The 24412-nt window shown below is 41.2% G+C and overlaps 2 protein-coding genes across 3 annotated transcripts in view; one reads left to right on the top strand and one right to left on the bottom strand.

Moving 5' to 3' along the window:
- RPGRIP1 (RPGR interacting protein 1) overlaps nt 1–9189 on the top strand; it is a 34038-nt gene extending 24849 nt beyond the window's left edge. The window contains 3 exon segments of the mRNA XM_036356482.1: nt 2147–2231; nt 5719–5849; nt 9032–9189. Coding sequence (XP_036212375.1) covers nt 2147–2231; nt 5719–5849; nt 9032–9144 — 329 coding nt within the window. The 3' untranslated portion in view covers nt 9145–9189.
- A 236-nt stretch (nt 9190–9425) lies between these two features.
- SUPT16H (SPT16 homolog, facilitates chromatin remodeling subunit) overlaps nt 9426–24412 on the bottom strand; it is a 46615-nt gene continuing 31628 nt past the window's right edge. The window contains exons 20-26 of one of the 2 annotated variants that reach the window (XM_036356458.1): nt 24161–24273; nt 23318–23393; nt 22766–22935; nt 12466–12595; nt 11935–12064; nt 11716–11793; nt 9426–10739 (exon numbers count right to left, since the gene is read on the bottom strand). In XM_036356458.1, the coding sequence (XP_036212351.1) occupies nt 10594–10739; nt 11716–11793; nt 11935–12064; nt 12466–12595; nt 22766–22935; nt 23318–23393; nt 24161–24273 (843 nt within the window). In that variant the 3' untranslated portion in view covers nt 9426–10593. Of the gene's footprint in view, nt 10740–11715; nt 11794–11934; nt 12065–12465; nt 12596–22765; nt 22936–23317; nt 23394–24160; nt 24274–24412 lie in introns of those variants that run through there. The other variant, XM_036356468.1, reaches the window with a different exon arrangement.

Raw genomic sequence — 24412 nt, 5'->3', positions numbered from 1 at the left:
TGGCAACCTTTCAGCGCATGGGCTGATGCCCAACCCACTGAGCCACAATGGCCAGGGCTGAAAACATTCTTATTGAGAATTTCAAAGCGTTTGGTCCACGGTTCTCTAGATCCAGGCCAGGAGTGAAATCTGTTTATGAAAACTACCCCCTTCCTCCCCAGAAGTTTTTAACATTTTCTCTTTATTGCTAGTGTTCTTAAATTGCAGTAATGTGCATATTTTTTTCTTTAATTGTTCTGGCCATATTGTGGGCTATTTCAATCTGGAAGCTCATAACTTTTAGTCCTGGGAAATATTGCATTTCTTTGATAATTTTGTCTCTAACATTTTCTTATTTTTTTTTAGTAGAATTTTGATCTTCCACATTAATCCTCTAATTTTGTAATTTTCCTCCTAATCTTACCTCTGTTTTTTCTTTCTTTCAATTTTTGGGAGGTTTCCTTCATTTTATCTTCCAGTCATTGACTAAATACTTTAAATTTCTAAGTGCTATTTCTTGTTTTCTATACCATTAAAAAAATAAAAGCATATCCTCTCTTTATAACATACCAGATAGAAGTTTATTTCTCACTGCGTTAAATGATTTCAGAGGTGGGCAGTTCAGGGCTGAGGCTCCATGATACCATCAAGGTCCAAACTTCTATCTTGCCTTCCCACCATCCAAGTGTCTGTCTTGCATCCTTTTAGTTGCTCAGTTACACCATGGTCCTTAAGGGCCCAGGGGAAAGGAAGAATGCCTCCTGCTGAGCCTATTCCGCAGGTTTCCTGCGACATAATGGCTAGCACTTAAACATGTGGCCAACCCTAGCTACAGTAGAGGCTGGAAAACATAGGTCAGTTTATTGGAGACTGCAGCATTCTTATACGAAAATGAGGAGGAAGGGAGAAAGGGATGTTGAAACAAGCATTTTAAGTTGAACTGCCACAAAACCCACATCTCTAGGTCCCCCCCAAAAAAGTGCCTCCTAGAATTCTTCACCAGTGAAGTGGTAAGGGCACATCTATCTTGCCATGTGACAGAATAACTTTCATTGTAGATTGTAAGGCTTTCTTTATATCAGAGATTGGCAAACGTTTTCTTAACGGGCCAGATAGTAAATATTTTAGGCTTTGTGAGCCCAACTGTCTACTCAATTACAACAATTCAACTCTATCATTGTAGTTGGAAAGAAGCCACAGATAATCTATATATATAAAAGGCTAACATGCTAAGTGTCCCTCCCATCATCTGACCGTCTCTATGGTGCACACTGACCACCAGGGGGCAGATGCTCAATGCAGGAGCTGCAGTGACTTGGCAGCAGCGGTTCTTGGGTGACACACCCCAAAACCAGAGAGGAGGAAGACCGATTCCTCATGGGGCCATGCGATTCCACCTTTGGCCATGGGTTATGTTGTTGCTGGGGCACTGTCAGCCCCGAATCTGGTTTACTGCACACTTGCGTTTGTGTTCCACACCCTGTACGACACCAACTTTGCAGAGTGCCCTCTTGCACTCTGGGACCCCTTGGGGGATGTGGGAGAGCCGATTTCAGCCAGATCCCTGCAGGCCAGGCTGAGGGACCCCACCTGCCAGAGGGACTTCAAGCCACAGTGCCACTCCAGGTGCGGCTGGTCGGGGAGGGGCTGCAGGAGGTTGGCTCCAGGGCATGTCAGGCCCATTTCACCCAGTCCCGCCCCACCGGCCACCTTCTAATTAATTTCCTTTCAATGTGCATGAATCTGTGCATATTACATACCAGGTCACTAGTATGTAAATAATAGGTGAGGCTCAGCCAGTATAGTTCCGCAGTTGAGCAGAGACTCATGAACCAAGACTCGCTGGTTGATTCCAGGTCATGTTGCAGCAGGCTCAATCCCCAGGAGGGGGCGTGCAAGGAGGCAGCAGATTGATGATGTTTCTCTCTCAAGGATGTTTCTATCCCTCTTTCTTCCTTTCTCTCCAAAAAATCAACTAAAAAATATTTAAAATAAATAAATAAATAATAGGCATGGCTGGGTTCAATAAAACTTTATAAAACTGGGTGGCCAGCCCATGGGCCCTACTTTTCCAACCCCTGTTTTATATGTACCACTTATGAAAATCTTGGTGCCCAAATAGCAAAGGGTATGATTCTTTGTTCTTTTCCCTCGTACCCTAATATAGTGATAGACCTGGACCGTCTGGAGCAAAAAGGCCGGAGGCAGTTTCTGTTCGACATGCTGAATGGACAAGGTTCTGAGCAAGGACGGTAAGCATTTACTCTCCACTTTGAAATAAAGGAGATACTCACCCGAGAATCCAAGAGTTTTAGTTTGGTTTTGTGCTGATATTGAATATGTTAACTACTTCTTTTATATTGATTTACCCTTATTGAATTTCTCATCTACTTGCGTCTAATTTATGTTCATGGCTAACTATCTGATAAAATATATCATCTTGTAGATTTAGTTCATTTCTCATGCCATACCAGCTCCTATGTGTGTTTTTGTGTGTGTGTGTGTGTGTGTGTGTGTGTGTGTGTGTGTGTGTGTGTGTTTTAGGCAGCAATTTACTTAATACTGACAGTACTCTGGATGGAATGGACAAATGCTTCAATATTTTGAGATAATTAGATTCATTTTGCATAAACACAGTACCATTACTACCTTACCAAATATTATGGCGTTATAATATTAATTTTGTTTGATTTTAAATATTTATTAGCAGGAAATACTTTGATATAACTGAAGTAAATTCTAGATCTACTATAAGTTTTAGGAAAGCCAATCGTCATTATTCCTGTCATCTGAGGAGTTCTCCTTTTAGAGGTTCCAGATGAAACATACGGGATATACCTATACTTACAAAAATTATTCATTGTTTAGCTGAAATTTGAAATTCAAATTTAAGTAAGCATATGTTTGGGGTTTCTTTCTTTTCTTTTCTTTTGCAAAATCTGCCAACCCTAATTCCTTAATGTGTATGTGGGTAAGAAATAAGATAGGGCCAGTGTTTTATTACTTATCTAAAAGCCCAATACATTTATTTAATTTGCATTTACTTTGTCTCCAGTTAGTCATAGAGAGACCTGAGAAAGGAGACAGCTGAAATAAAGAGTGAATCTGACTTCAATATCACAATGGACTTTTAAAATAGATAAAAGCTTACTGATAACTTTTGGGAATGAAAAGTGATTTGGTTGTTTCTGCATTCGTGTTAAATTTAGCTTTTTCTTTTCTTCTTTCTCTCAGCATTCCTAGAGCTCTCTTTTCCTTTACTTCCTTATACTGGTCACACTTTTTTCTTTCCTTTTTGCAACCTTCTACTCAATTTCAGAGTTCAGTTTATTTTTACTTTCTTTTGCCAATATGGTACAAGGGACAGAACATTGTCTTTGTAATCAGACAGACCTGGTTTTGAATCCTGACTCTTCCACTTACTATGATCTCTAAGTTATTACTTAACTTGAAGGCTACTGTGAGCATAAAATTGAAATAACATCACTTACCTAAAGCACTTGGTATTGTGTCCAGCATGCAGTAATGACAGTTACCATCCTTTCCTGGGAAAATTGGGATGGGGGAGTTGGTATTATCCCTTGCAGTTTTGAAGTTCGCAGTAACCATACAGAAACATAACCACAAATGAATATTGCTTACTGTGCTAAAAATGTATCATTTTCAGAATTCTTCTTTCAGCTTAGTTATCTTTAGCTATAATTTTAAGAGCTTGAATTTTTAGTCCTATGCTTGTTCCCTTAGTACTATTAGCCACCAATGTTTGCTTTTTAAAAATACATATTTTTATTAATTTCAGAGAGGAAGAGAGAGGGAGATAGAAACATCAATGATGAGAAAGAACCATTGATCAGCTGCCTCCTGCACGCCCCACGCTGGGGACTGAGCCCGTAACCAGGGCATGTGCCCTGACTGGGAATCGAACCATGATCACCTGGCTCATAGGTCGATGCTCAACCACTGAACCACGCTGGCTGGGCCAATGTTTGCTTTTAAAAATATGTAGAATTATGCCCTGGCCAGGGTGGCTCAGTTGGGTTGAGTGTCGTTCCATGCACGGAAAGGTCATTGGTTCAAGTTAGGCCAGGGCACACACCCAGGTTTCAGGGTTTGATCCCTGGTGGGGAGGCAACTGATCAATGTTTCTCTCTCACATCAATGTTTCTCTTTCTCTCTCTCCTTCTCCCTCTCTGTCTCTCTAAAATCAATAAAAACATTCAAGAGAAGTACAGGATTATGAAGTGTCCAGAATAGGCAAATCGAGAGACAGAAAGTAGATTAGTAGTTGCCATGAGCCGAGGGAGAGGTCAATAGAGAATGCCTGCTTAATGGGTACAGGAGTTTTTGAGGGGCGATGAACATGACCTGGAATTAGATAGTGGTGATGGTTGCACAAGATTGTGATGACACTAAGAAATACTGAATTGCACACTTTAAAATGGTTAAAATAATGAATTTATGGTACTTGAGTTTTTCTCAAAAAATTTAGTAGGTACCAGTCTCTGGAACTCAGTTACCATTTTTTTTTGCTAGGCTAAGTCAAGGTAGTAATTGTTGACTGCTTATCCTGGCTGGGTGGCTCAGTTGGTTGGAGTATTGTTTCGTATACCAAAAGGTCACAGGTTTGATTCTGGGTCAAGGCACATACCTAGGATGCAGGTTTAGTCCCTGGTTGGGGTGTACAAGAGGCAATCTATCGATGTTTCTCTCCCCCTCTCTCTCCCTTCCTCTCTCTAATGTCTATACTAGTAAACATATCCTTGGGTGAGGATTAAGAAATAATAATTGTCGACTGCTCACTGCTTGTGAGGCACAGTGCTGTGTGCTTTATAGTGTCATCTTTCAAGACGTACAGCTCTAAGGAATACACATTTTATATTCATTTTGCAATTCTGTATTTCTTCTGTTTCCTTTACTATGCTCAGGCTTGGTACCCAACTTTTATTTAGAAATTGAAAACCTTTTCTTCTAACTGCTCCTGTTTATTGGTTTTTGTGCAACTCCTCCATATCAAATCTTTCATCAAAATTGTAAACCAGCCCTAGTCAGTTGGGCTCAGTGGATAGAGTGTTGGCTTGGGAACTGCAGAGTCACGGGTTCGATTCCGGTAGAGGGCACATGCCTGGGTTGCGGGCTCAATCCCTTGTGGGGGGTGTGCTGAAGGGAGCCGATCAATGATTCTCATCATTGATGTTTCTATCTCTTTCTATTCCTCTCCCTTCCTCTCTGAAATCAATAAAGATATGTTTTTTAAAAAATTGTAAACCATCTTTCAAGGAATTATATCTCAATGGTTTTGAGACAACTTGATCAATTACATTATCTTGAGTCTTATAGTTCCCTCTTCTCAAGACCAGCTGTTAAATTTTTTAATATACTTTTAAAAATCCTCACCTGCAGATATCTCTTTAATGATATTTTTTAGAGGGAGAGGAGAGAGAAAAACACACATACACATGATGCCAGAGAGAAACACTGATCAGTTTCCAACTGAATGGGGGATTGAAGCCGCAACCTAGGCTGGGAATTGAACCGGCAACCTTTTGGTGTACAGGATGATGCTCCAATCAACTGAGCAAGCTGACCAGGACCCAGTTGTTACTTTAAATTATACCAATTCCTCACTCTTTTGCTGTTGTAATTAGACATTGTCTAATTTATGATTACTTTTAGCCTTATTTTTTTTTAAGCCTTAGGGTATCAGCAGTGCTCAATTAAATGTACTTTCCCCCCTCTCAGTTTAAAGTTCACAGTGGTAAGTGATCCTATGGATGAGGAAAAGAATGAATGTCAAGAAGTAGGATATGCATACCTGAAACTGTGGCAGATCATGGAATCAGGAAGAGACATTATAGAGCAAAAGCTAGACAGTGAGTAATAAATTTTTGTGCTCCTCAGTTCCATTTATTTCAGAGCAAGTCATCGTAATAATGAATACTTTTCCTGTTTTACCTTCAATACACAATTACTGCTACAAAGTTTATGAGACAAATTGGATCAAAATCCCTATAGCTCTACTTACTTCTAGATCAAGCCTGAGCGTAGTCAGTTGTTGACTTTATTTTTTAAAATTTTTATACCTTTTTAGCTGTCAATTTTAGTTCATATACCTCTTATTTATTAGAATCTACTAGGATTCTCCAATGTTTGAGATAGGAAGTTTGAAAAGACAAGTTCTTTTAATTTTAATCAAATTTAAACGCCAGAATTTCTGACCTCTCTGAAGCATATAAAGTTTGTAAAGGCAGCTAATACCCCTTTTCTTTTAATGCCTGATCATGCACCCAGTTTCTTAGACACCAACTTTCTACTTCTCTCACCTCTCACAATATTGGTGACCAAGTCTTATCCATTCTGCTTCAGAAGTGTCTTGACTACATTACAACTGCTAAACTAGTTTTCTGAACTGGTCTCCCTGTCACTGGTTTCTTCAACCCATATCTATCTACTACAGTATTTCTATACATTTGCTAACCACATTCTTCTTAAATCTGTTTTTAAGACTCTTTGTGATAAGGCCAACACGTCTTAACAATATTTGCATTTGAATGCCTTTAGGTGGGCCTGTCCAGTCCTCTGTTCCCTGTTACCGTATACAGCTGGGACTTCACACATTTACCTTAGCTGCTAGGCTGTAGTAGGCATTTACTATTCACCAGACTAATGGTTTTTGAACTTCCTGTCATAACCCATTAGTGGATGGTGAAATTAAATTAGTAAGTCAGATTTTGAAGACAAAACGACACACCAGAAAACTGTAGAAAAGAAGGTATGAATACATTGCACAGAGTAAATATCTTGTGAAACTAGGCTTAATGTACATGTTTGAGTCATGATATAAATTTTTTACTAATTATAAGAAATTTTGAGCAGAACTCTTCAGACCAAGGGTTACAAAGTTCAAACTTTCACTGGTAGACAAGATTCTTCATTATATTCCACTAGTTAACTGTAATATTGGGCAAATTATTTAACCACTCTGTGCTTGTTTCAACTATTGGAAAAATAGTTCCTATTTCATAGTGTTGTCATGAGGATTAAGGGAGTTCTTAAGTGAAGGGTTAAGAGCTTAGGACATGGCAAGTGCCCTCTGTTAGCTGTTTTCCAACTGTCACTCACAATTTCTATTCCTGTCCCATTTCCTGCACGTGCCATACTCTTCCTGACCTCCTTGCCCTTTGCACATAAGGGAAATCCTCTAGAGCAGTGGTTCTCAACCTTCCTGCCGCGACCCTTTAATACAGTTCCTCTTGTTGTGGTGACCCCTCAACCAAAAAATTATTTTCGTTGCTACTTCATAACTGTAATTTTGCTACTGTTATGAATCGTAATGTAAATATCTGATATGCAGGATGTATTTTCATTGTTACAAATTGAACATAATTAAAGCATAGTGATTAATCACGAAAACAATATGTAATTATATATGTTTTCCGATGGTCTTAGGCGGCCCCTGTGAAAGGGTCGTTCAACCCCCAAAGGGATCGCTACTCACAGGTTGAGAACCGCTGATCTAGAGCCTTTTCTAGTGACTTCAAAATCCCTAAAGCCAAAGAATGTTTCTCAGTTTTTTTAACAATAAAACAATTTATAGTAATTTCCTTTTTATTGCCTTCCTTCCATTCAGGCTTCAAAACTCTGTAGCTACATATTCTATTACTTCAAAACTCAGCTCCTTGAAATATTTGCTGAATGGTCAGTCCACAATACTTTTTATTTTGGCACCTCCTATCTTCTTCAATTAAGATGAAGTTTCTATCCAAACACTTTGCACTTTGCTCTTACCAATTTTTCTTATTGCCAAGTCCAATGGTTTTCTTAGTCATTCTACTAGACCCCTGGTCGGCAACCTGTGGCTCACGAACCACATGCGGCTCTTTAGCCCCTTGAGTGTGGCTCTTCCACAAAATACCGACTACTGCGCATGGGCCACGAAGTTTCAATCGCACTGTATGTGGGCGCTCGCACATGGTATTTTGTGGAAGAGCCACACTCAAGGGGCCAAAGAGCCGCAGTTTGCTGACCATTGTACTAGACCTTTCTCATTCTCGTTTTTAAACTCTTCTCCCTTGGTTTTTAGGCCAGTTTGACTGTCCACATCACTCCCTAGGGGATCCTTGTTTATCTTGCAGGTTCTTCATCCTGAGTTTGAATGGTGGGTTCCCCTGGTTCAATTCTTGGCCTTTTTTCTGCATATACCCTTTTCCTGCATGTTTGTGTCCACTCTTAGGATTTTAATTAGAACCTAGAATTGATCTCAGATCTAGGTTTCTAGACCAGATTTTTAATACAATTTAGCATACAGCAAACTAAGTCACTGCTTGTATGTCCTTAGTACAGCCCCACCCCCACTACAAGCTTGTACCTTATGCTCCCTCTTACCCAAATAAGAACGGTCATCTTTGACTCCAACCTTCTTCTCACTCCCAACATTCAATCACAAAATTCTATTTTACCTCTTTAAATATTCTGAATGTCCCCATCCCCATCCCCTCATTGTTGTACTTCAGACCCCTTCATTTCTCCCCTGAATTAGTGCAACAGCCCAACTACCCTTCCTGATGTATTTGTATCCCCTTTGAATATATTACCCAATAATGGAGTTACTTTTCTAGAACCCAAATAAAAACTGTCACTAATAACTACAGCAAAAATCAAATTACTTTCAAGACAAATAAGACCTTTTATGATCTGGCCCCTGCTTATCTGCATAGCCTTCATTTCTGCCACTCCTTGCAATTTTCTAAACTTGTCATGTTCTCATGAATTGGCGTAAGCTTAGGTATCTTTTACTTTTTTAAAAAGACTCAGTTTAGGGATTGTCTCCGGAAAGCCTTTTCCAGTTTCTCCGTCCTGATTAGGTGCCGCTTCTGTGTGTTCCCAAAGCACCTTGTTTTCATCACAGCACTTACCACACTGTAACTGTTTTCCTTTGTCTTCCATTCAACTGAGTCCCCCGGAGAAATGAAGTAGCTTAGTATCCCTAGCACCCAGTGTTTGTTAACGGAATGCCGCTGCTGCCTGATGGACTTTCTTTTTCCTTTCCCAACAGTTGTTAGCCCTGCAGACCAGGCTACCCCAATAGGAAGTCTGAAGGTGTCCCTTCAAGCTGTTGCTGCCTTCCATGCTATTCACAAGGAGATGACCGAAGATTTGTTTTCGTGATAGAATAAGGGCTATTCCATTCTAAACTCTGTGAGGGAACCATAGTAAAAAAGTCTCTTATAAAGTAACTTGCTAATCCATAAGTTTGGTTTACTGTGATGTCTAGCTAGTATCTCTCAATCTGATCATAAAAGCTTAGAATATGAAAGTTTGTTTTTAGGATACTAGCTGGACAAAATCATTATTTTCTAACGCTTCAGCACTTTACCAAGCGAGCAGGCTTGCTTTTAGGAACTGCAAAAAAAACTATCACAGAAGTTGAATTTACAAAAAACAAAACAACAACAAAAAAACCCAGTTTATTTATCTTTTAGTTCTTCCAAAATTGAAAATATCAAGTCCTACTGCTAAAGAGAAAAAAACAAACAAAATCTGAGACCCCTCCCCCCTCCTCTCTTAAAGTCACAAAACACAGAATTAACTGCAGTGGAACAGGTGGGTGCAGAGAACCAGGAGGGGGAGTATGGCAAGATAAACTCCCCAAATACTTAAAAAAGCTGTTCAACAGAAACTGGGATAAATACAGGACAATGCAAGACAAGTAAAAATAAGGAGCAGCAGTGATGAGAGGCCATGTTGCAGAAGTGACCTCCCTTCTTCTCTTCTCTTCTCATCAGGGTATTCTAGGCCCAAGGCATGACTATTGCCCCTTCCAGATCTAAATGTTGATTCCTTAATAATGAGCCTCCTCCTGGATTTTACCAGAAGCAGTACATGAAGCACGGCTGTTCTTACTCAGGTATATCACAAAACAAACAATGGTAGTTTTGTTTCTGCCAATATACCACGTGTGAATTTGAAAGGATGAAACCACGCCTTGGAGCGTTGCTGCTGCTTACGTCTTCCAAGGCAGCAGATACCCCAGCATCTGCATGAGGCAAGAAAGCAGGAAAACTCAGACGGAGGTACCAGCCTGATCTGCCTTACTAGCTCAAGTTGTATGGTTTATCACAATCATTAGCAAATTCCAAGAACCTGTCTGTTCTTGAGTACTGCAAAGATGCAACTTAAAGAGATGTGAGGAAGGTCATGGCTGTAGGGTAGGATGCTGGATCAAATCTGCTGGTCAAGAACCATGGTGCAAGTAGTTATTCACCTTGTACTAACATCTTGGAAATATACTTTGAGACATCAAAGAATAAGATGTCAGAAGCCACTGACGTCCTGGCAGAAGGTGACAGGAAGAGAGGAATGAAATGGTATTAACAGCGGAAGCCTCTGCCCTTCTTCAAGAACACCTCCTGCCTTGCCATCTGGATGGGGCCATTGGCACGTGTCCTGGTGGGCCTGGAATTCCCCGAGTAGATTGGTCCACACAAATGGCCCCCTAAACCCATAAACACAAATGGCAAAACTTCAAAAGAAAAAAGGAAAAATACAGTTTCTGTCATGTAAAATTTTCAGGGGTTGGCTAGAGGAAGAATGGAGCTGAGGGCCAAAGTTCAGGAGTTACTTCCTCTTTTTCTTGGGGGGCGCAGAGCTGTGTCTGGAACCACGGTTAGAGCCACGGCCTGAACTGTGCACAGATGCCTTCCTCTTCCGGCTCATACTTCGACTCTGTTCTTCCTCTTCCTCATAACGACTTTCACGGTCCGCTAAACAGAAGAGGTATTACTAGTTGGATATAGGTTGGCTTTAGTACCTAATACTACTGGATAGCATGGAATAGTACTGAGAATATAGTTTGGAGTTAGACCTTTTATTTATTTATTTACTTTTATTTTTTATTTTATTGATTTTTTTACAGAGAGGAAGGGAGAGGGATAGAGAATTAGAAACACTGATCAGCTGCCTCCTGCACACCCCCTACTGCGGATGTACCCGTAAACAAGGTATATGCTCTTGACTGGAATTGAACCTGGGACCCTTCAGTCTGCAGGCCGATGCTCTATCCACTGAGCCAAACCGGTTAGGGCTGGAGTTAGATCTTTTAATCTGGACTCAGTCACTTACCAGTTATGTGATCTTGACCAAGTACTTAACATTTTTGAGTCTTGGTTTATTTATAAACAAAGAAGGATTAAATAGGGTAATTTATGCAAAGTTCTATCATAACTTTGGATATCATAATTTAGGATACAGTAGATATTTCCTTTCATCTATTTTTTCTTTTTAAGTTTTATTTATTGATTTTATAAAGAGAGGGAGGGAAGGAGAGAGAAACATCGATTTGTTGTTCTACATATTTATGAAGTCATTCGTTGCTTCTTGTATGTGCCTGGCCAGGGATTGAACCCACAACCTTGGTGTGTCAGGAGGATGCTCTAACCTATCTGAGCTACCCGGCCAGGCCACTATAAAAATATTCCTAACCTGGGAGAGGCCTAAAAACTTAGACTATTATATAACTTAGATTTGGAAACTGAATAACCTAATTCTAGAGCCTTATAAGACTATGTGGCTATCATGACTATGGGTCCATTGGGGACTTGACAGATGAAAAAAGTATCCAATTAGGCAGTCATACCTCTTGGAGAATACAAATTACAGACCTTGTTTTCTCCACTAGTTAAGGACTGAAATCTGTTAGAAATTTGTGTCTCAAAAAATAAAACAAACAAAAAAATTTACCTTTTCGGGCTTCTTCCTCTAGTTCATCCCAATCTTTTCCACTCTCTTCTTCACTGCCCAATGATTCCTTGGAATAGTCTGAAGAAAAAAAAAAATGATTAGTAAGCATTAGTCATTATACTGGAATGGAATGATAGAACTTTTCCCTTTTGCAAAAGTGGCTTCCAGAAATGGCATTAGATTAGAAAGCCACAGAAACTTTTCCTTGTAAAGACTAACCTGATTCTTCAGCTTCTGATGAGTAATCTTCATCACTGTCCTCTTCTTCTTCTTCATAGTCATCCTCTGAAGGATTAAATGTCTCATCTTCGATTTCAGATTCTGAATCCCCTTCCTCAGCATCACTACCCTGATGAATTAGAGAAAAAAACCCAACACTATATACTGTTTTAATGGATACCCTAAATATATAATTCATATTTCTTAAAGTTTCACTTCATCTTTCCTTGCCCAGGAATATTAACTGCAGAAATACTCTTGGTAATAATGCATTATGCTGAGGTGGGAGGACCATTTTTTAGAGAACAATTTTTGAAAAATTTCCAACAGTTTTGATAATTTCAAGGAAATCTTGTCAGTGACTACAAATACTTAATTTATTGTTTACCTGTAAAACTAATTTGGAGAAATAACATCAGATGTGTTCAGAGATTTTCCCACTTAGTCTGGTCGTTTATGTGCTACTTCTCCTAATTGCCCAAATAACGGACAACTATTATATAACAGAAAAGAAACCCCACACTCACGCACCTCACCCTCAGGCTCCAGGAAAGACCAGCCACCTTGTTCAAAGAAGCCCTCAGGGTCATCAACAATAGTCTTCATGATTTTAGTCCAGTTGAGGGACTGTACTCCTTCTGTATACTTTAGGTCACAGGAACTGAGAGAAATAATATTACAAAGTCAAAATCAATCCTCTATATTTTCTGAGAATATCCAGTTGTCAAACTGGTGATTATAACCTGAAGAGCAGTTAACCTTTTCTTAAATGAATGGGGAACAGGTATGCTCTGCACTGTGCCACCAGAACATGCCCAGACAGCTGATATTTGGTCTCCCAAAGCACGAACCCTCACATCAAAGCAGCATTCCAACTGCAGCAATCTCTGTCCCTCAACTGAACTAATCTAAGTTCACTTTCTTCTTTTCTATTTTCTTTAGGAAGGCAGAACCCATATAGAACTTGGAAGGCTGTTGGAGTTGAGAGTGAGAAAGAGAAAGAGAGAGAGGAGGATTTGGGGAGGCAGACAGCTAGAATGTGTGGGACAGAGTACTAGAGGACAGAGTGATGGGAAAGCTCTGAAGATTAGCTGAGGATGGATCCCCTCAAATTCTATGGCTGAGGATCGATCTGCACAAACATGAGAGGAAACTAATTAGAACTGGGCAAAGAATCACAGAATTCCCAGATCGCACACAGAGGTGGAAATAATTCTCGTTCCCATCAGCTTTAGTGCAAAGACCTCAAAACACTCAGGGAATCGGGTAGAATCCTCAGAGGAGTTCTACCTCAGCAATGGGGCCAATTAGCCCCAGACTCAAGGCTGTTCTGATCCAGCATTCATGACACTTTGTAAAATGTCCAAGCCTTGACAGATCAAATGGAATCTAAATAACTTAACTGTAGCTTAGAATAGAATCTAAAAAATTTGAAATAACAGAACAGAGCACCCAAAAATGTGGAGTCACAATGTATGGCAACCAATCACAAATTACCAGGCATGCAAAACAGGAGAAAAATCAACCAATGAAAACAGACCCAGAAAATACAAAGGTGATGAAGTAGCAAATAAAGATGTTAAAAAAGCATTGATACATGTTCCATATAAAGTTTAAGAAGAGGGAACCTTAAAGACAATGAGATGAAAAAATGAAATTTGTGTAATTACTCTCAGAAAAAAAGGCAGACTGAGGAAAGAGCAAAAATATTTAAAGATTCATGGTCAGAACATATCCAAATATGATGAAAACGACAAAGCCCAAAGATCTAAGAAGCTCAATGCACACCAAACATTTGAATAATTATAATAAAGAAAACCATACCAAAACACCTGGTTATCAAAATGCTAAAAACCAACCAGAAAAAAACCCCCAAAAACAACAACTTAAAGAAGCTCGAGAAAAAAAGACAGAGGAAAGAAGAATGATAGATATCTCATCAGAAACCCTTGAAAGCTAAAAGACAAGAAATAACATCTTAAATAGTAAAAGAAAAGACCGTCAAGTTAGAATTCTATATGCAGCAAAAACACCTTCTGAAAGTGAAGTACTTTCAATAAGTTGATGCAATTTACACAAAAAACCTGCACCTCAAATACTAAGTTTATGAGGCAAAGGAAAATTATAGCAGAAGGCTACAGGTAGAAGGTTGGAACCACACGATGGCATGAAGAGCACTAGGTATGGAAGATACGAGTTATACAAAAGACTTTCCCCTCATTTTGTAAACTGAAAAGTAACCTTTTTAAAGCTAAAATAATGATAACAAATTGTGGAATTCATAACAGAAGTACAATATATGGCAATAGCAGAAAGGACAGAAGAGAAATTGAAGCATAAAAACCTTCCAACAGTAAGGATGTATTATCTGAAAGCAGATGGTGATAAGATGTATATGTAAACTTTAGAGTGATTATTATAAAAGTAAAACAAAGAGGCCCAGCCAGTGTGGCTTAGTGGTTGAGCGTTGACTTATGAACCAGGAGGTCACAGTTCAGTTCCTGGTCAGGGAACATGCCTAGGTTACGGGCTCAACCACGGGTGGTGGTGTGTGCAGGAGGCAGCTGATCAATGATTCTCATAATTGATGTTTCTATCTCTCTCTCCCTCTCGCTTCCTCTCTGAAATCAAGAAAAATATATTAAAAAACAAAAAAAGCATAGGACAGATGAAAAACAAATAGCAAGATGGCAGATTTAAACCCAACCATATTGATAACTACATTAAATGTAAATGGTCTGTTTTCAACAATCCAATGAAAACGTAGACATTCTCAGAATGGATTTTAAAAAGTGAGACTGGCTAGTGTGGCTCAGTGGTAAAGGATCAACCCATGAACCAAGAGGTCCCCAGGTTCGATCCCTGGTCAGGGCTCGATCCTCATAGGGGGCATGTTGGAGGCAGCCAATGGATGTTTCTCCCTCATCGAAGTTTCTATCTATCCTTCTCCCTTGCTCGCGCTCGCTCTCTCTCTCTCTCTAAAAAAAAAAAAAAAAAAAAAGTGAGCCCTACATGTAAGCTATATGTTATCTATAAGTAAGTTACTTTCATATAAAGTAATATAAGTTAAAAGTAAAAAGATAAGCCATATTAACCAAAGCCAGAAGTCTATAGTAATATTGCACCAAGCAGATTTCAAAATGAGGACTATTACTAGAAATGATGAACATTTTATAATCATGAAAAAAACCCTCCCAATAAAATTGATAATCCTTTAGTCAGATTAACCAACAAAAAACAAATTATCAATATTAGGGATAGAAGGGGACATCATTATAAACAGACACTAAAGCTGGTAACTTAGATGAAACAGACCAGTTTTTTGAAACACACAGTTAATTCTAAAATTTATATAGAATAGCTAAATTAATAATAGCCAACTTTGAAAAGGAACACAATTGGAGGACTACCCTACCTGATTTTAAGACTTACTATAAAGCCACAATAAATAACATGTATAAGAAAACACATATACCAGTGGAAAAGAATGTAATTCAGAAATAGACACTCCCCAGAAAATATTTGGCAATGATATATCTGATAAAGGGTTAATATCCAAAATATATAAAAAGCTCATATAACTTAACAGAAGGAAGACAATCCAATTTAAAAACGGGCAAAGGACCTAAATAGACACTTCTCCAAAGAGGACATACAGAAGGCCACGAGACATATAAAAACATGTTCAAAGTCACTAATCATCCGAGAGATGCAAATCAAAACAACAATGAGGTATCATCTCACACCTGTCAGAATGGCTATCATCAACAAATCAACAAACAAGTGCTGGAGAGGATGTGGAGAAAAAGGAACCCTCGTGCACTGCTGGTGGGAATGCAGACTGGTGTAGCCACTGCGGAAAACAGTATGGCGTTTCCTCAAAATACTAAAAATGGAACTTCCATTTGACGCAGTAATTCTACTTCTAGGAATATATCCCAAGAAAACAAACACCAATCAGAAAGGATATGTACACCCCTACGTTCATAGCAGCACAATTTACAATAGCTAAGATTTGGAAACAGCCTAAGTGCCCATCAGCAGATGAGTGGATTAGAAAACTGTGGTACATCCACACGATGGAATACTACGCTGCGGTAAAAAAGAAGGCATTCTTACCATTTGCAACAGCATAGCTGGAACTGGAGAGCATTATGCTAAGCAAAATAAGCCAGTCAGAGAAAGATAAATACCACATGATCTCACTCATTTGTGGAATATAATGAACAACATAAACTGATGAACAAAAATAGAACCAGAGTCATAGAAGCATTGAACAGACTATCCAACCTATGAGGGAAGGTGGGGGGTGAGGGGTAAGACATCAATCAAAGGACTTGTATGCATGCATTATGAGCATAACCAATGAACACAGACCGGGGTGGGGGGTGAGAGCATGTGCTGGGGGGTGGGGAGGGCCGGGGAGTGGTCAATGGGAGAAAAAGGACACTTATATAATACTTTAAACAATACAGAGAGATGCAAATTAAAACAACAATGAGGTTATCATCTCATACTTGTCAGAATGGCTATTATCAACAAATGACAAGTGCTGGCGAGGATGTGGAGAAGAGGAAACCCTAGTACACTGCTGGTGGCAATGCATACTGGAAAACAGTATAGAGTTTCCTCAAAAAATTAAATATGGAACTGCCATTTGGACCCAGTGATCCTACTTCTAGGAATATATCCCAAGAAACCTGAAACACCAATGAAAAAGAATGTATGCACCCCAATGTTCATAACAGCACAATTTACAATAGCTAAGATCTGGGAACAACCCAATGCCCATCAGTAGATGAGTGGATAAAAAAGCTGTGGTACATTTACACCATGAAATACTATGCAGAAGTAAAGGGTGAGACTCTCTCACCCTTTGAGACAGCATGGTGGGACATGGTGAAATAAGTCAATCAGAGAAAGACAAATAACACATGATCTCACGCATATGTGGAATCTAAGTAACAAAACAAACTGATGAATGGAGTGGATCCAGAGACATGGAAGCATGGAACAGAGTGCAGAATCTTGGAGGGAAGGTAGGGGAGTGGGAGGTAATCAACCAAGGTACTCGTATGCATATATGCATGGCCCATGGACACAGATAATAGGGCAGTGAGGGCCTGGGGCAGTGGCGAGGGCAGGCTGGAGGGGGTCAATTTGGGACATATGTAATACTTTCAACAATAAATAATTATTAAAAAAAGAATAGACCCTCCCCTACATGGTGAAAAAAATTTTTTTTTACAGAAATGCCAAGGTAATTTCATGGGTAGGAGATGATCTTTTCAGCAAATCATGCTAGAATTGGAGATATTCCCGCCCCCCACATCTATAATAATAAAAGCATAATATGCAAATCAAATGAACAGCAGAATAACCATCTGGACAGTTGTCTGGAGGACCTTCCAGACGACCTTCCGGATGACCACGCTATGACACCAACTGGCTCCAGGCCAGCCAAGGCGGGTGCTATGCGATAGGTCCAGACATTGCCCCATGATCACCTTGCAGAGGGAGGCCCAGGCCACCGACTGGTGGGCGGGCAAGGCCTCCCTCTCTGGGGCTATCAATCATGGGGTTCCCAGACTGTGAGAAGGCACAGGCCCAGCTGAGGGATTCCCCCTCCCATGTGCACAAATCTCACGCACTGGGCCTCCAGTATATCCTATATAATGAAGAGGTAATATGCAAATTGACCCCCACACTATAACACCACACAAGATGGTGGTGCGCACAGCAGGGGTGGGGCCAGCGGCCGCTTGAAGCAACTTCTGCTGGGTTTTTGTAGCCCTGCATGCACTCCATTGGGATGGGGCCCAGCGGCCGCTGCACACAGCCCGGAGGCAGGGCATCAGGGCAGCACTCCAGAACTCAGGGCCGTCCCGCGGTGTGCCAGCCACGCGGGGAAGAACTTCAGGACTTGGGGGGGGTTCCATGGCACCGGGGAGGGTGGGAAAGGGATCCCGGGTCTTGCGCGATGGGTCACTAGTATATATCTATCTCCAAAGCATGAACTTTGACCCTTTTACCACAGTAAAAAATTAACTCAAAAGGAATCACAGACCTGAATGTAACACCTAAATCTATAAAACTCTAGAAGAGAACATTTTTTATGACCTTGGGTGAGGCAAAATTTATCAGATAAGCTCTGGTCAGTGTCACTCAGTGGTTAGAGTGTTGGCCTGTGCACTGTAGGGTCAAAGGATCGTTCCCTGGTTAAGGGCATGTACCTATGTTGCAGGTTCAATCCCCAACCTGGGTCAGGGTTTGTTTGGGAGGCAACCAATCAATGTATCCCTCTCACATCGATGTTTTTCTGTTTATTTTTCCTTCCCTCCGTCCCTCTCTTCCTCCCTCCCACTCTCTAAAAACTAATGGAAAAGCCCTAGGCAGTTTGGCTCAGTGGATGGAGTGTTGGCTTCTGGACCAAAGGGTCCCAGGTTTGATTCCGGTAAAGGGCACATGCCTAACGTTACAGGCTCCTTCCCAACCCGGCCCTGGTTGGGACTCGTGCAGGAGGCAACCAATTGATGTGTTTCTCCCTCAATGATATTTCTGTGTCTTGCCTTCTCTCTCTTCCACTCTCTCTAAAAATCAACGGAAAGCCCTAACTGGTTTGGCTCAGTGGATAGAGAGTCGGCCTGTGGACTGAAGGGTCCCGGGTTCAATTCCGGTCAAGGGCATGTACCTTGGCACATCCCCATTGAGGGGTGTGCAGGAGGCAGCTGATTGATGTTTCTCTCTCATTGATGTTTCTAACTCTCTGTCCCTCTCCCTTCCTCTCTGTAAAAAAAATCAATAAAATATATATATATTTAAATAAATAAATAAAAATCAACGGAAAAATATCCTCAGGTGAGAATAAAAAAAATAAGAACCAATGGAAAAAATACCCTTGGAGAGGATTAACAACAACAAAAATTAGGTAAGACTTAAGAGCAACATTACAAAAGAAAAAGTTGACCAAAAATTTCATGAACATTTTACACTTCTGGTTTGTAAAAGACACTTAAGAAAATGTAAAGGCAAAGAAACTATTGGAAGGAAATATATGCAAAATCTGTATTTGTTGAAAGACTTGTATATAGCCTAAAGAATTCTTCAACTCAGTAACAAATTTTCAATATGGGCAAAAAATATGAAGATATTTTTTATCAAAGGTACAGAATGATACATAGCATATGAAAAGGTGCTCAACACCATTAGTCATCATGGAAATGCAAACTGAAAGCATAATGAGATAGCACTACACACCCACCATAATGGCTAATATTAAAAAGACTGACAATAACAAGTGCTGGTGAGGATGTGGAGCAACTACAATTCTCACACACTGCAGGTTTTCTAGCACCCTGGACAACGATGTTATAGTTTCTTATAAAACTAAACATAAATTTAACCATATGGCCAGCACTTCCAATATTATAGGTAGTTTACCCAAGAGAAATGAAAACATGTTTATACAAAGAGTTGTATATAATGTTTATAAGAGCTATTCATAATAATCCCCAAATAAAAACAACCCAAATGCCTATTAACTGGTAAATGGGTCAAGTACAGACTATTCACACAGTATAATATTCCTTAGAAATAAAAAGGAATGTAGTACTGATGCACAACTTGGATAAATTTCAAAAGCATTATACTAAGTAAAGGATGCAAGGAAAAAAAAAGTTATATCCTGTATATTTCCATTTATGTAGCAGTCTAGATTCTTCTGCAAAGTGTATAGTGACAGAAATCAGGGACAGAGTTAAGGGGATTGACTGTAAAGGGGTATGACACTTTTAGGAGTGAAGGAAATGTTCTAAATCCTGATTATGATGATAGATATGAGATTGTATATGTTTGTTAGAACTCATCAAATCATATATTTTAATTGGTAAATATTATTACATGGAACTTGTACCTCAATAAAGCTGATTTGAAAAAGTCATAGGCATCTTACACATAACATTTTGATCCTGTATCACTTACCTGCACATACTTCTTAGGAAAATCCTCATGGAAACCATAAATTTCTATTTTTTCTGTTTATTTCTAAGCTCTTGAAATATTTCTTATGAAGAGACTACATTTATAGCACCTTCCTTTTCCAGATAATGAAGGGGGAAGGAGAGAGGGCAGAGCAAATTATACTCATGGCTATTATACTCACACATTACCTAGGGAGTAACGGACATCCCCCTGTTTATTTGGGTTCTGGTACTTCCACGAGAAATTCTTTTAGCTAAAGTGTGAGCATATGGTGTTAATGGCTAAAAAACCCCCCCCAAAAAACCTGGCTAGCATGCTCAGTGGTTAGAGCATCAGCCCACACACCAAAGGGTCTCTGGTTTGATCCCTAGCCCTGGTTGGGGTGCATGCAGGAGGCAACAAATTGATGTGTCTCTTTCACATCAATGTTTCTGTCTCTCTACTCACCCTCCCATGCTCTGAAAATCAATGAAAAAATTATCCTTGGGTGAGGATTAAAAAATAAAGTAGCCGAACCGGTTTGGCTCAGTGGATAGAGCGTCGGCCTGCGGATTCAAGGGTCCCGGGTTCGATTCCGGTCAAGGGCATGTACCTTGGTTGCAGGCACGTCCCCACTGTGGGGCGTGCAGGAGGCAGCTGATTGATCTCTCTCATCGATGTTTCTGACTTTCTATCCCTCTCCCTTCTTCTCTGTAAAAAATCAATAAAAAAATATATTAAAAAAAAAATAAATAAAGTAAAATAAAATAAAACTTTATCTCTCTCATCTCAGTAATAAAAGAGAACAAGTAAGAAACACTCCCCACTTTTTGTAAATATTATTATAAACGAGTATAGATCTTTTTATACATATATCAAATAGAGTTAGAAAAGATCTGACTTTGATTTTCCTTGTATAAGTATCCATAAATTATTGCTGGGTATTCAGAAAAAAGTGAATAGCTCTAATGGATCTTGAATTTTCAAATCCCAGTCTATAACTCAAACCAAAGACAGGTTCATCTTAAGTATATCAATTTTTATGTATAACATACCATACTTATATTTTACTAGAGGCCTAGTGCATGGATTCGTGCACCGGCCGCAGCTGCGCTTCAGTGTTGAGCCCAGTGTCTGACACCAGCCCATGGATCAGCTGATTGACGCTCCCGCTGTGGGAGCACACTGACCACCAGGGGGCAGCTGCTGCATTGAGTGTCTGCCCCCAGTGGTCAGTGCACATCATAGCAACCAGTCGCTTAGGCTTTTATATCTTTACTAGAGGCCCGGTGCACAAAAATTTATGCACTGGGGGGGGGGGGGTCCCCTCAGCCCGGCCTGTGCCCTCTCGCAGTCTGGGACCCCTCGGGAGATAATGACCTGCTGGCTTAGGCCTGCTCCCAGGTGGCAGAGGGCAGGCCCAATCCCTAGGTGCAGCCCCTGGTCGGGCTCAGAGCAGGGCTGATTGGGGAGTTGGGGCACCGCCCCCTGTCACGCACAGAGCAGGGCCAAACAGGGGGTTGGGATGCTGCCCCGTCACTCACAGAGCAGGGCCCATCAGGGGGATTGGGGCTCCGTCACGCACAGAGCAGGGCCGATAGGGGAGTTGGGGCACCGCCCCCTGTCACACACACAGCAGGGCGGATCAAGGGGTTGGGGCGCCCCACCCTGTCACACTCAGGGTAGGGCCGATGGGGAGGTTATGGCTCTACCCCGTCACATACAGAGCAGGGCCCGTGGGGGGCAGTTGGGGCATCGCCCTCTATCACCCACAGAGCAGGGCCAATAAGGGGGTTGGGGCACCGCCACTGTCACACTCAGGGCAGGGCCGATGGGGAGGTTATGGCTCTACCCCGTCACACACAGAGCAGGGCCTGTGGGGGGGAGGGGTGTTGGGGCACCGCACCCTGTCACACACAGAGCCGCAGGGCGATCAGGGGGTTGGGGAGCTCCCCCCTATCAGGCACAGAGCAGGGCTGATCAGGGGGTTGGGGCGCCTTCCCCTGTCACGAACAAAGCAGGGCGGATAGGGAGGTTGTGGCCCCACTCCGTCACACACAGAGCAGGGCCAATCAGGGGGCTGTGGCCCCCCCCCCCCCCCCCCCCGTCACACACAGAGCCGCAGGGTGATCAGGGGGTTTGGGCGCTGCCCTGTCATGCTGATCCCGGTGCCGGGAGGCCTCGCGGCTCTGCCGATCCCAGTGCTGGGAGGCATATTACCCTTTTACTATATAGGATAGAGGCCTGGTGCACGGGTGGGGGCCGGCTGGTTTGCCCTGAAGGGTATCCTGGATCAGGGTGGGGGTCCCCACTGGGGTGCCTGGCCAGCCTGGATGAGGGGATGATGGCTGTTTGCAGCTGGTCACACACCCTTCAGGGTGGGGGTCCCCACTGGGATGCCTGGCCAGTCTGGGTGAGGGGCTGAGGGCTGTTTTCAGGCTGGCGGGTGACTGAAGCTCCCAACCGCTCCTTTTTTTCTTTTCTTTTTTATTCTGGGCCAGCTTTACCTCTGAGGCTTGGCTCCAGCTCTTAGGCTTCTGTTGCTGAAAGCAGGTATCTGGTTTGTTTGGGTTCTATAATCGATATATAAAAGCCTAAGTGACCATTATGACCGAACAACCGGATCCAGTCAACCAGTTACTACAGTCACTATGACGCACAATGATCACGGGGGGTGGGGGGCGCAGACGCTCAATGCAGGAGATGCCACTCACTGGGCAACCTCCCGTGTCACCCCCCCCCCCCCATTGGCCTTGATTGCCAGCCAGGCTGAGGGACCCCACCCATGCATGAATTCATGCACCAGGCCTCTAGTATATAGATAATATAGGATTCATGGGGTAAATGGGAGATTGCTGGCACATTTACTTACTTCAACCATTCCTTGATGGGGTCAAGAGAGGCTACAGGAATGGCATTTATCATCGTCACTTTCTTGCTGTAGTCCTTGTAGACAATTACCATATCAAAGTTCTTCAGGTGAAACTGAACCCGCTCAAAGTGAATCAGCTCAACTTCATCCAATGTCACCACAAAAGGTGGCTGTCAAGAAGGAACTGGATATTATCATATAAATACTTTGCCAACTATTATATATTAGCAATTTCAAATACTTTCAGAATCCATTACTTAAAGGATAACTAAACAATTTTTGGGTTTTTTTTTGGAAAGACTAATAGCAGTACAACATATTAAGGAGCCCCAGTAAAAGAATCTGCAAAATTAAATTATTCTCAAGAATAAATTTAAGGAAACCATATGAACTATCAACAAAACTAAAGAGGCTTATAATCATTTGTTCAATATGTTTTATGTCTAAGATAAGTGAATATCAAAAGAAATAACAAGGATCTACTTTTCAAAACACCTATCCTCTGTTTTCTCTAAGAATTTTCTTACTAAAAGGGGGTTTAGAAATACTCACCCATTCTGTAGCATTTACCAGCGCACTACTAGTGGGCTGAAGGAGGCAGGTACTCCTATAGGGAGCTCCATTAAATCTGAAAGAGAATAAGAAAAGAAACCACATTAAGACTAAACTTGTTGTAAGAGAAACTGTTATTGCCACAATAAACTTCTGTTTCCCATTCCCAACAACTCCAGCATATTCAATACAGTCATTCCCAACGGAAGCCACTCATCCCAGCCCTTAAAGTTTCAAGAGGAAATGGATATCTCAAAGGATATCAGTTATATGAAAAAGGAGAAGGTATGTTAAATTATTATTAAAGGAAGAATAACCAATTTTTGTAAAAGGTAGATCCGTGAAACTTCAGGCTAGAAAATAGAGATATGCCCGACCAGCGTGGCTCATTGGTTGAGCGTTGACCTAGGAACCAGGAAGTCACAGTTCCATTCCCAGTCAGGACACATGCCCGGGTGGCAGGCTCAGTCCACAGTGTGGGATGTGCAGGAGGCAGCCAATCAATGATTCTCTCTCATCATTGATGTTTCTCTCTCTCTCCCCCTCTCCCTTCCTCTCTAAAGTCAATAAAAAACAAACAAAAAAAAGACGAGATAGTCTGATTGGTGTGGCTCGGTGGTTAAATGTCCACCTATGGGCCAGGAGGTTGAGGTTTGATTCCCGGTCAGAGTAAATGTTTGGGTTGTGGGCTCACTCCCCAATGGGGGGGGGGAGGGGGGGGTGTATGCAGGAGGCAGCCGATTGTGATTCTCTCTCATCAGTGATGTTTCTATCTCTCTTTCCCTCTCCCTTCCTCTGAAATCAATAAAAATATGTTTTAAAAAATAAAGAAAGATATGTTACCCCAAGTCCCTAAAAGGCACTTCGAATTCCAGTTCCTCCTTAGTTAGAGCCTCTACTTTCTCAATGAAATTTTTAAAGGCAGTTTTCAGTTTGTGCCTCATTTCTCGTTCCATCTGTGGAAAAAAAAAAAAAAATACTAATTAACTATAGCTATTACTTTACTTGTTAACAGTGAAGTGCTTTTGCAGTCATAACTATGATACTAATGGGTATACCCAATTAAAGGTCACCATACCATTAACTGTAGAGCTG

Source organism: Myotis myotis, unplaced genomic scaffold (genome assembly GCF_014108235.1).
Source record: "Myotis myotis isolate mMyoMyo1 unplaced genomic scaffold, mMyoMyo1.p scaffold_m19_p_1, whole genome shotgun sequence".
In the NCBI taxonomy this organism is placed as follows: Eukaryota; Metazoa; Chordata; class Mammalia; order Chiroptera; family Vespertilionidae; genus Myotis; species Myotis myotis.
This window is presented reverse-complemented; position numbering and strand designations above follow the sequence as displayed.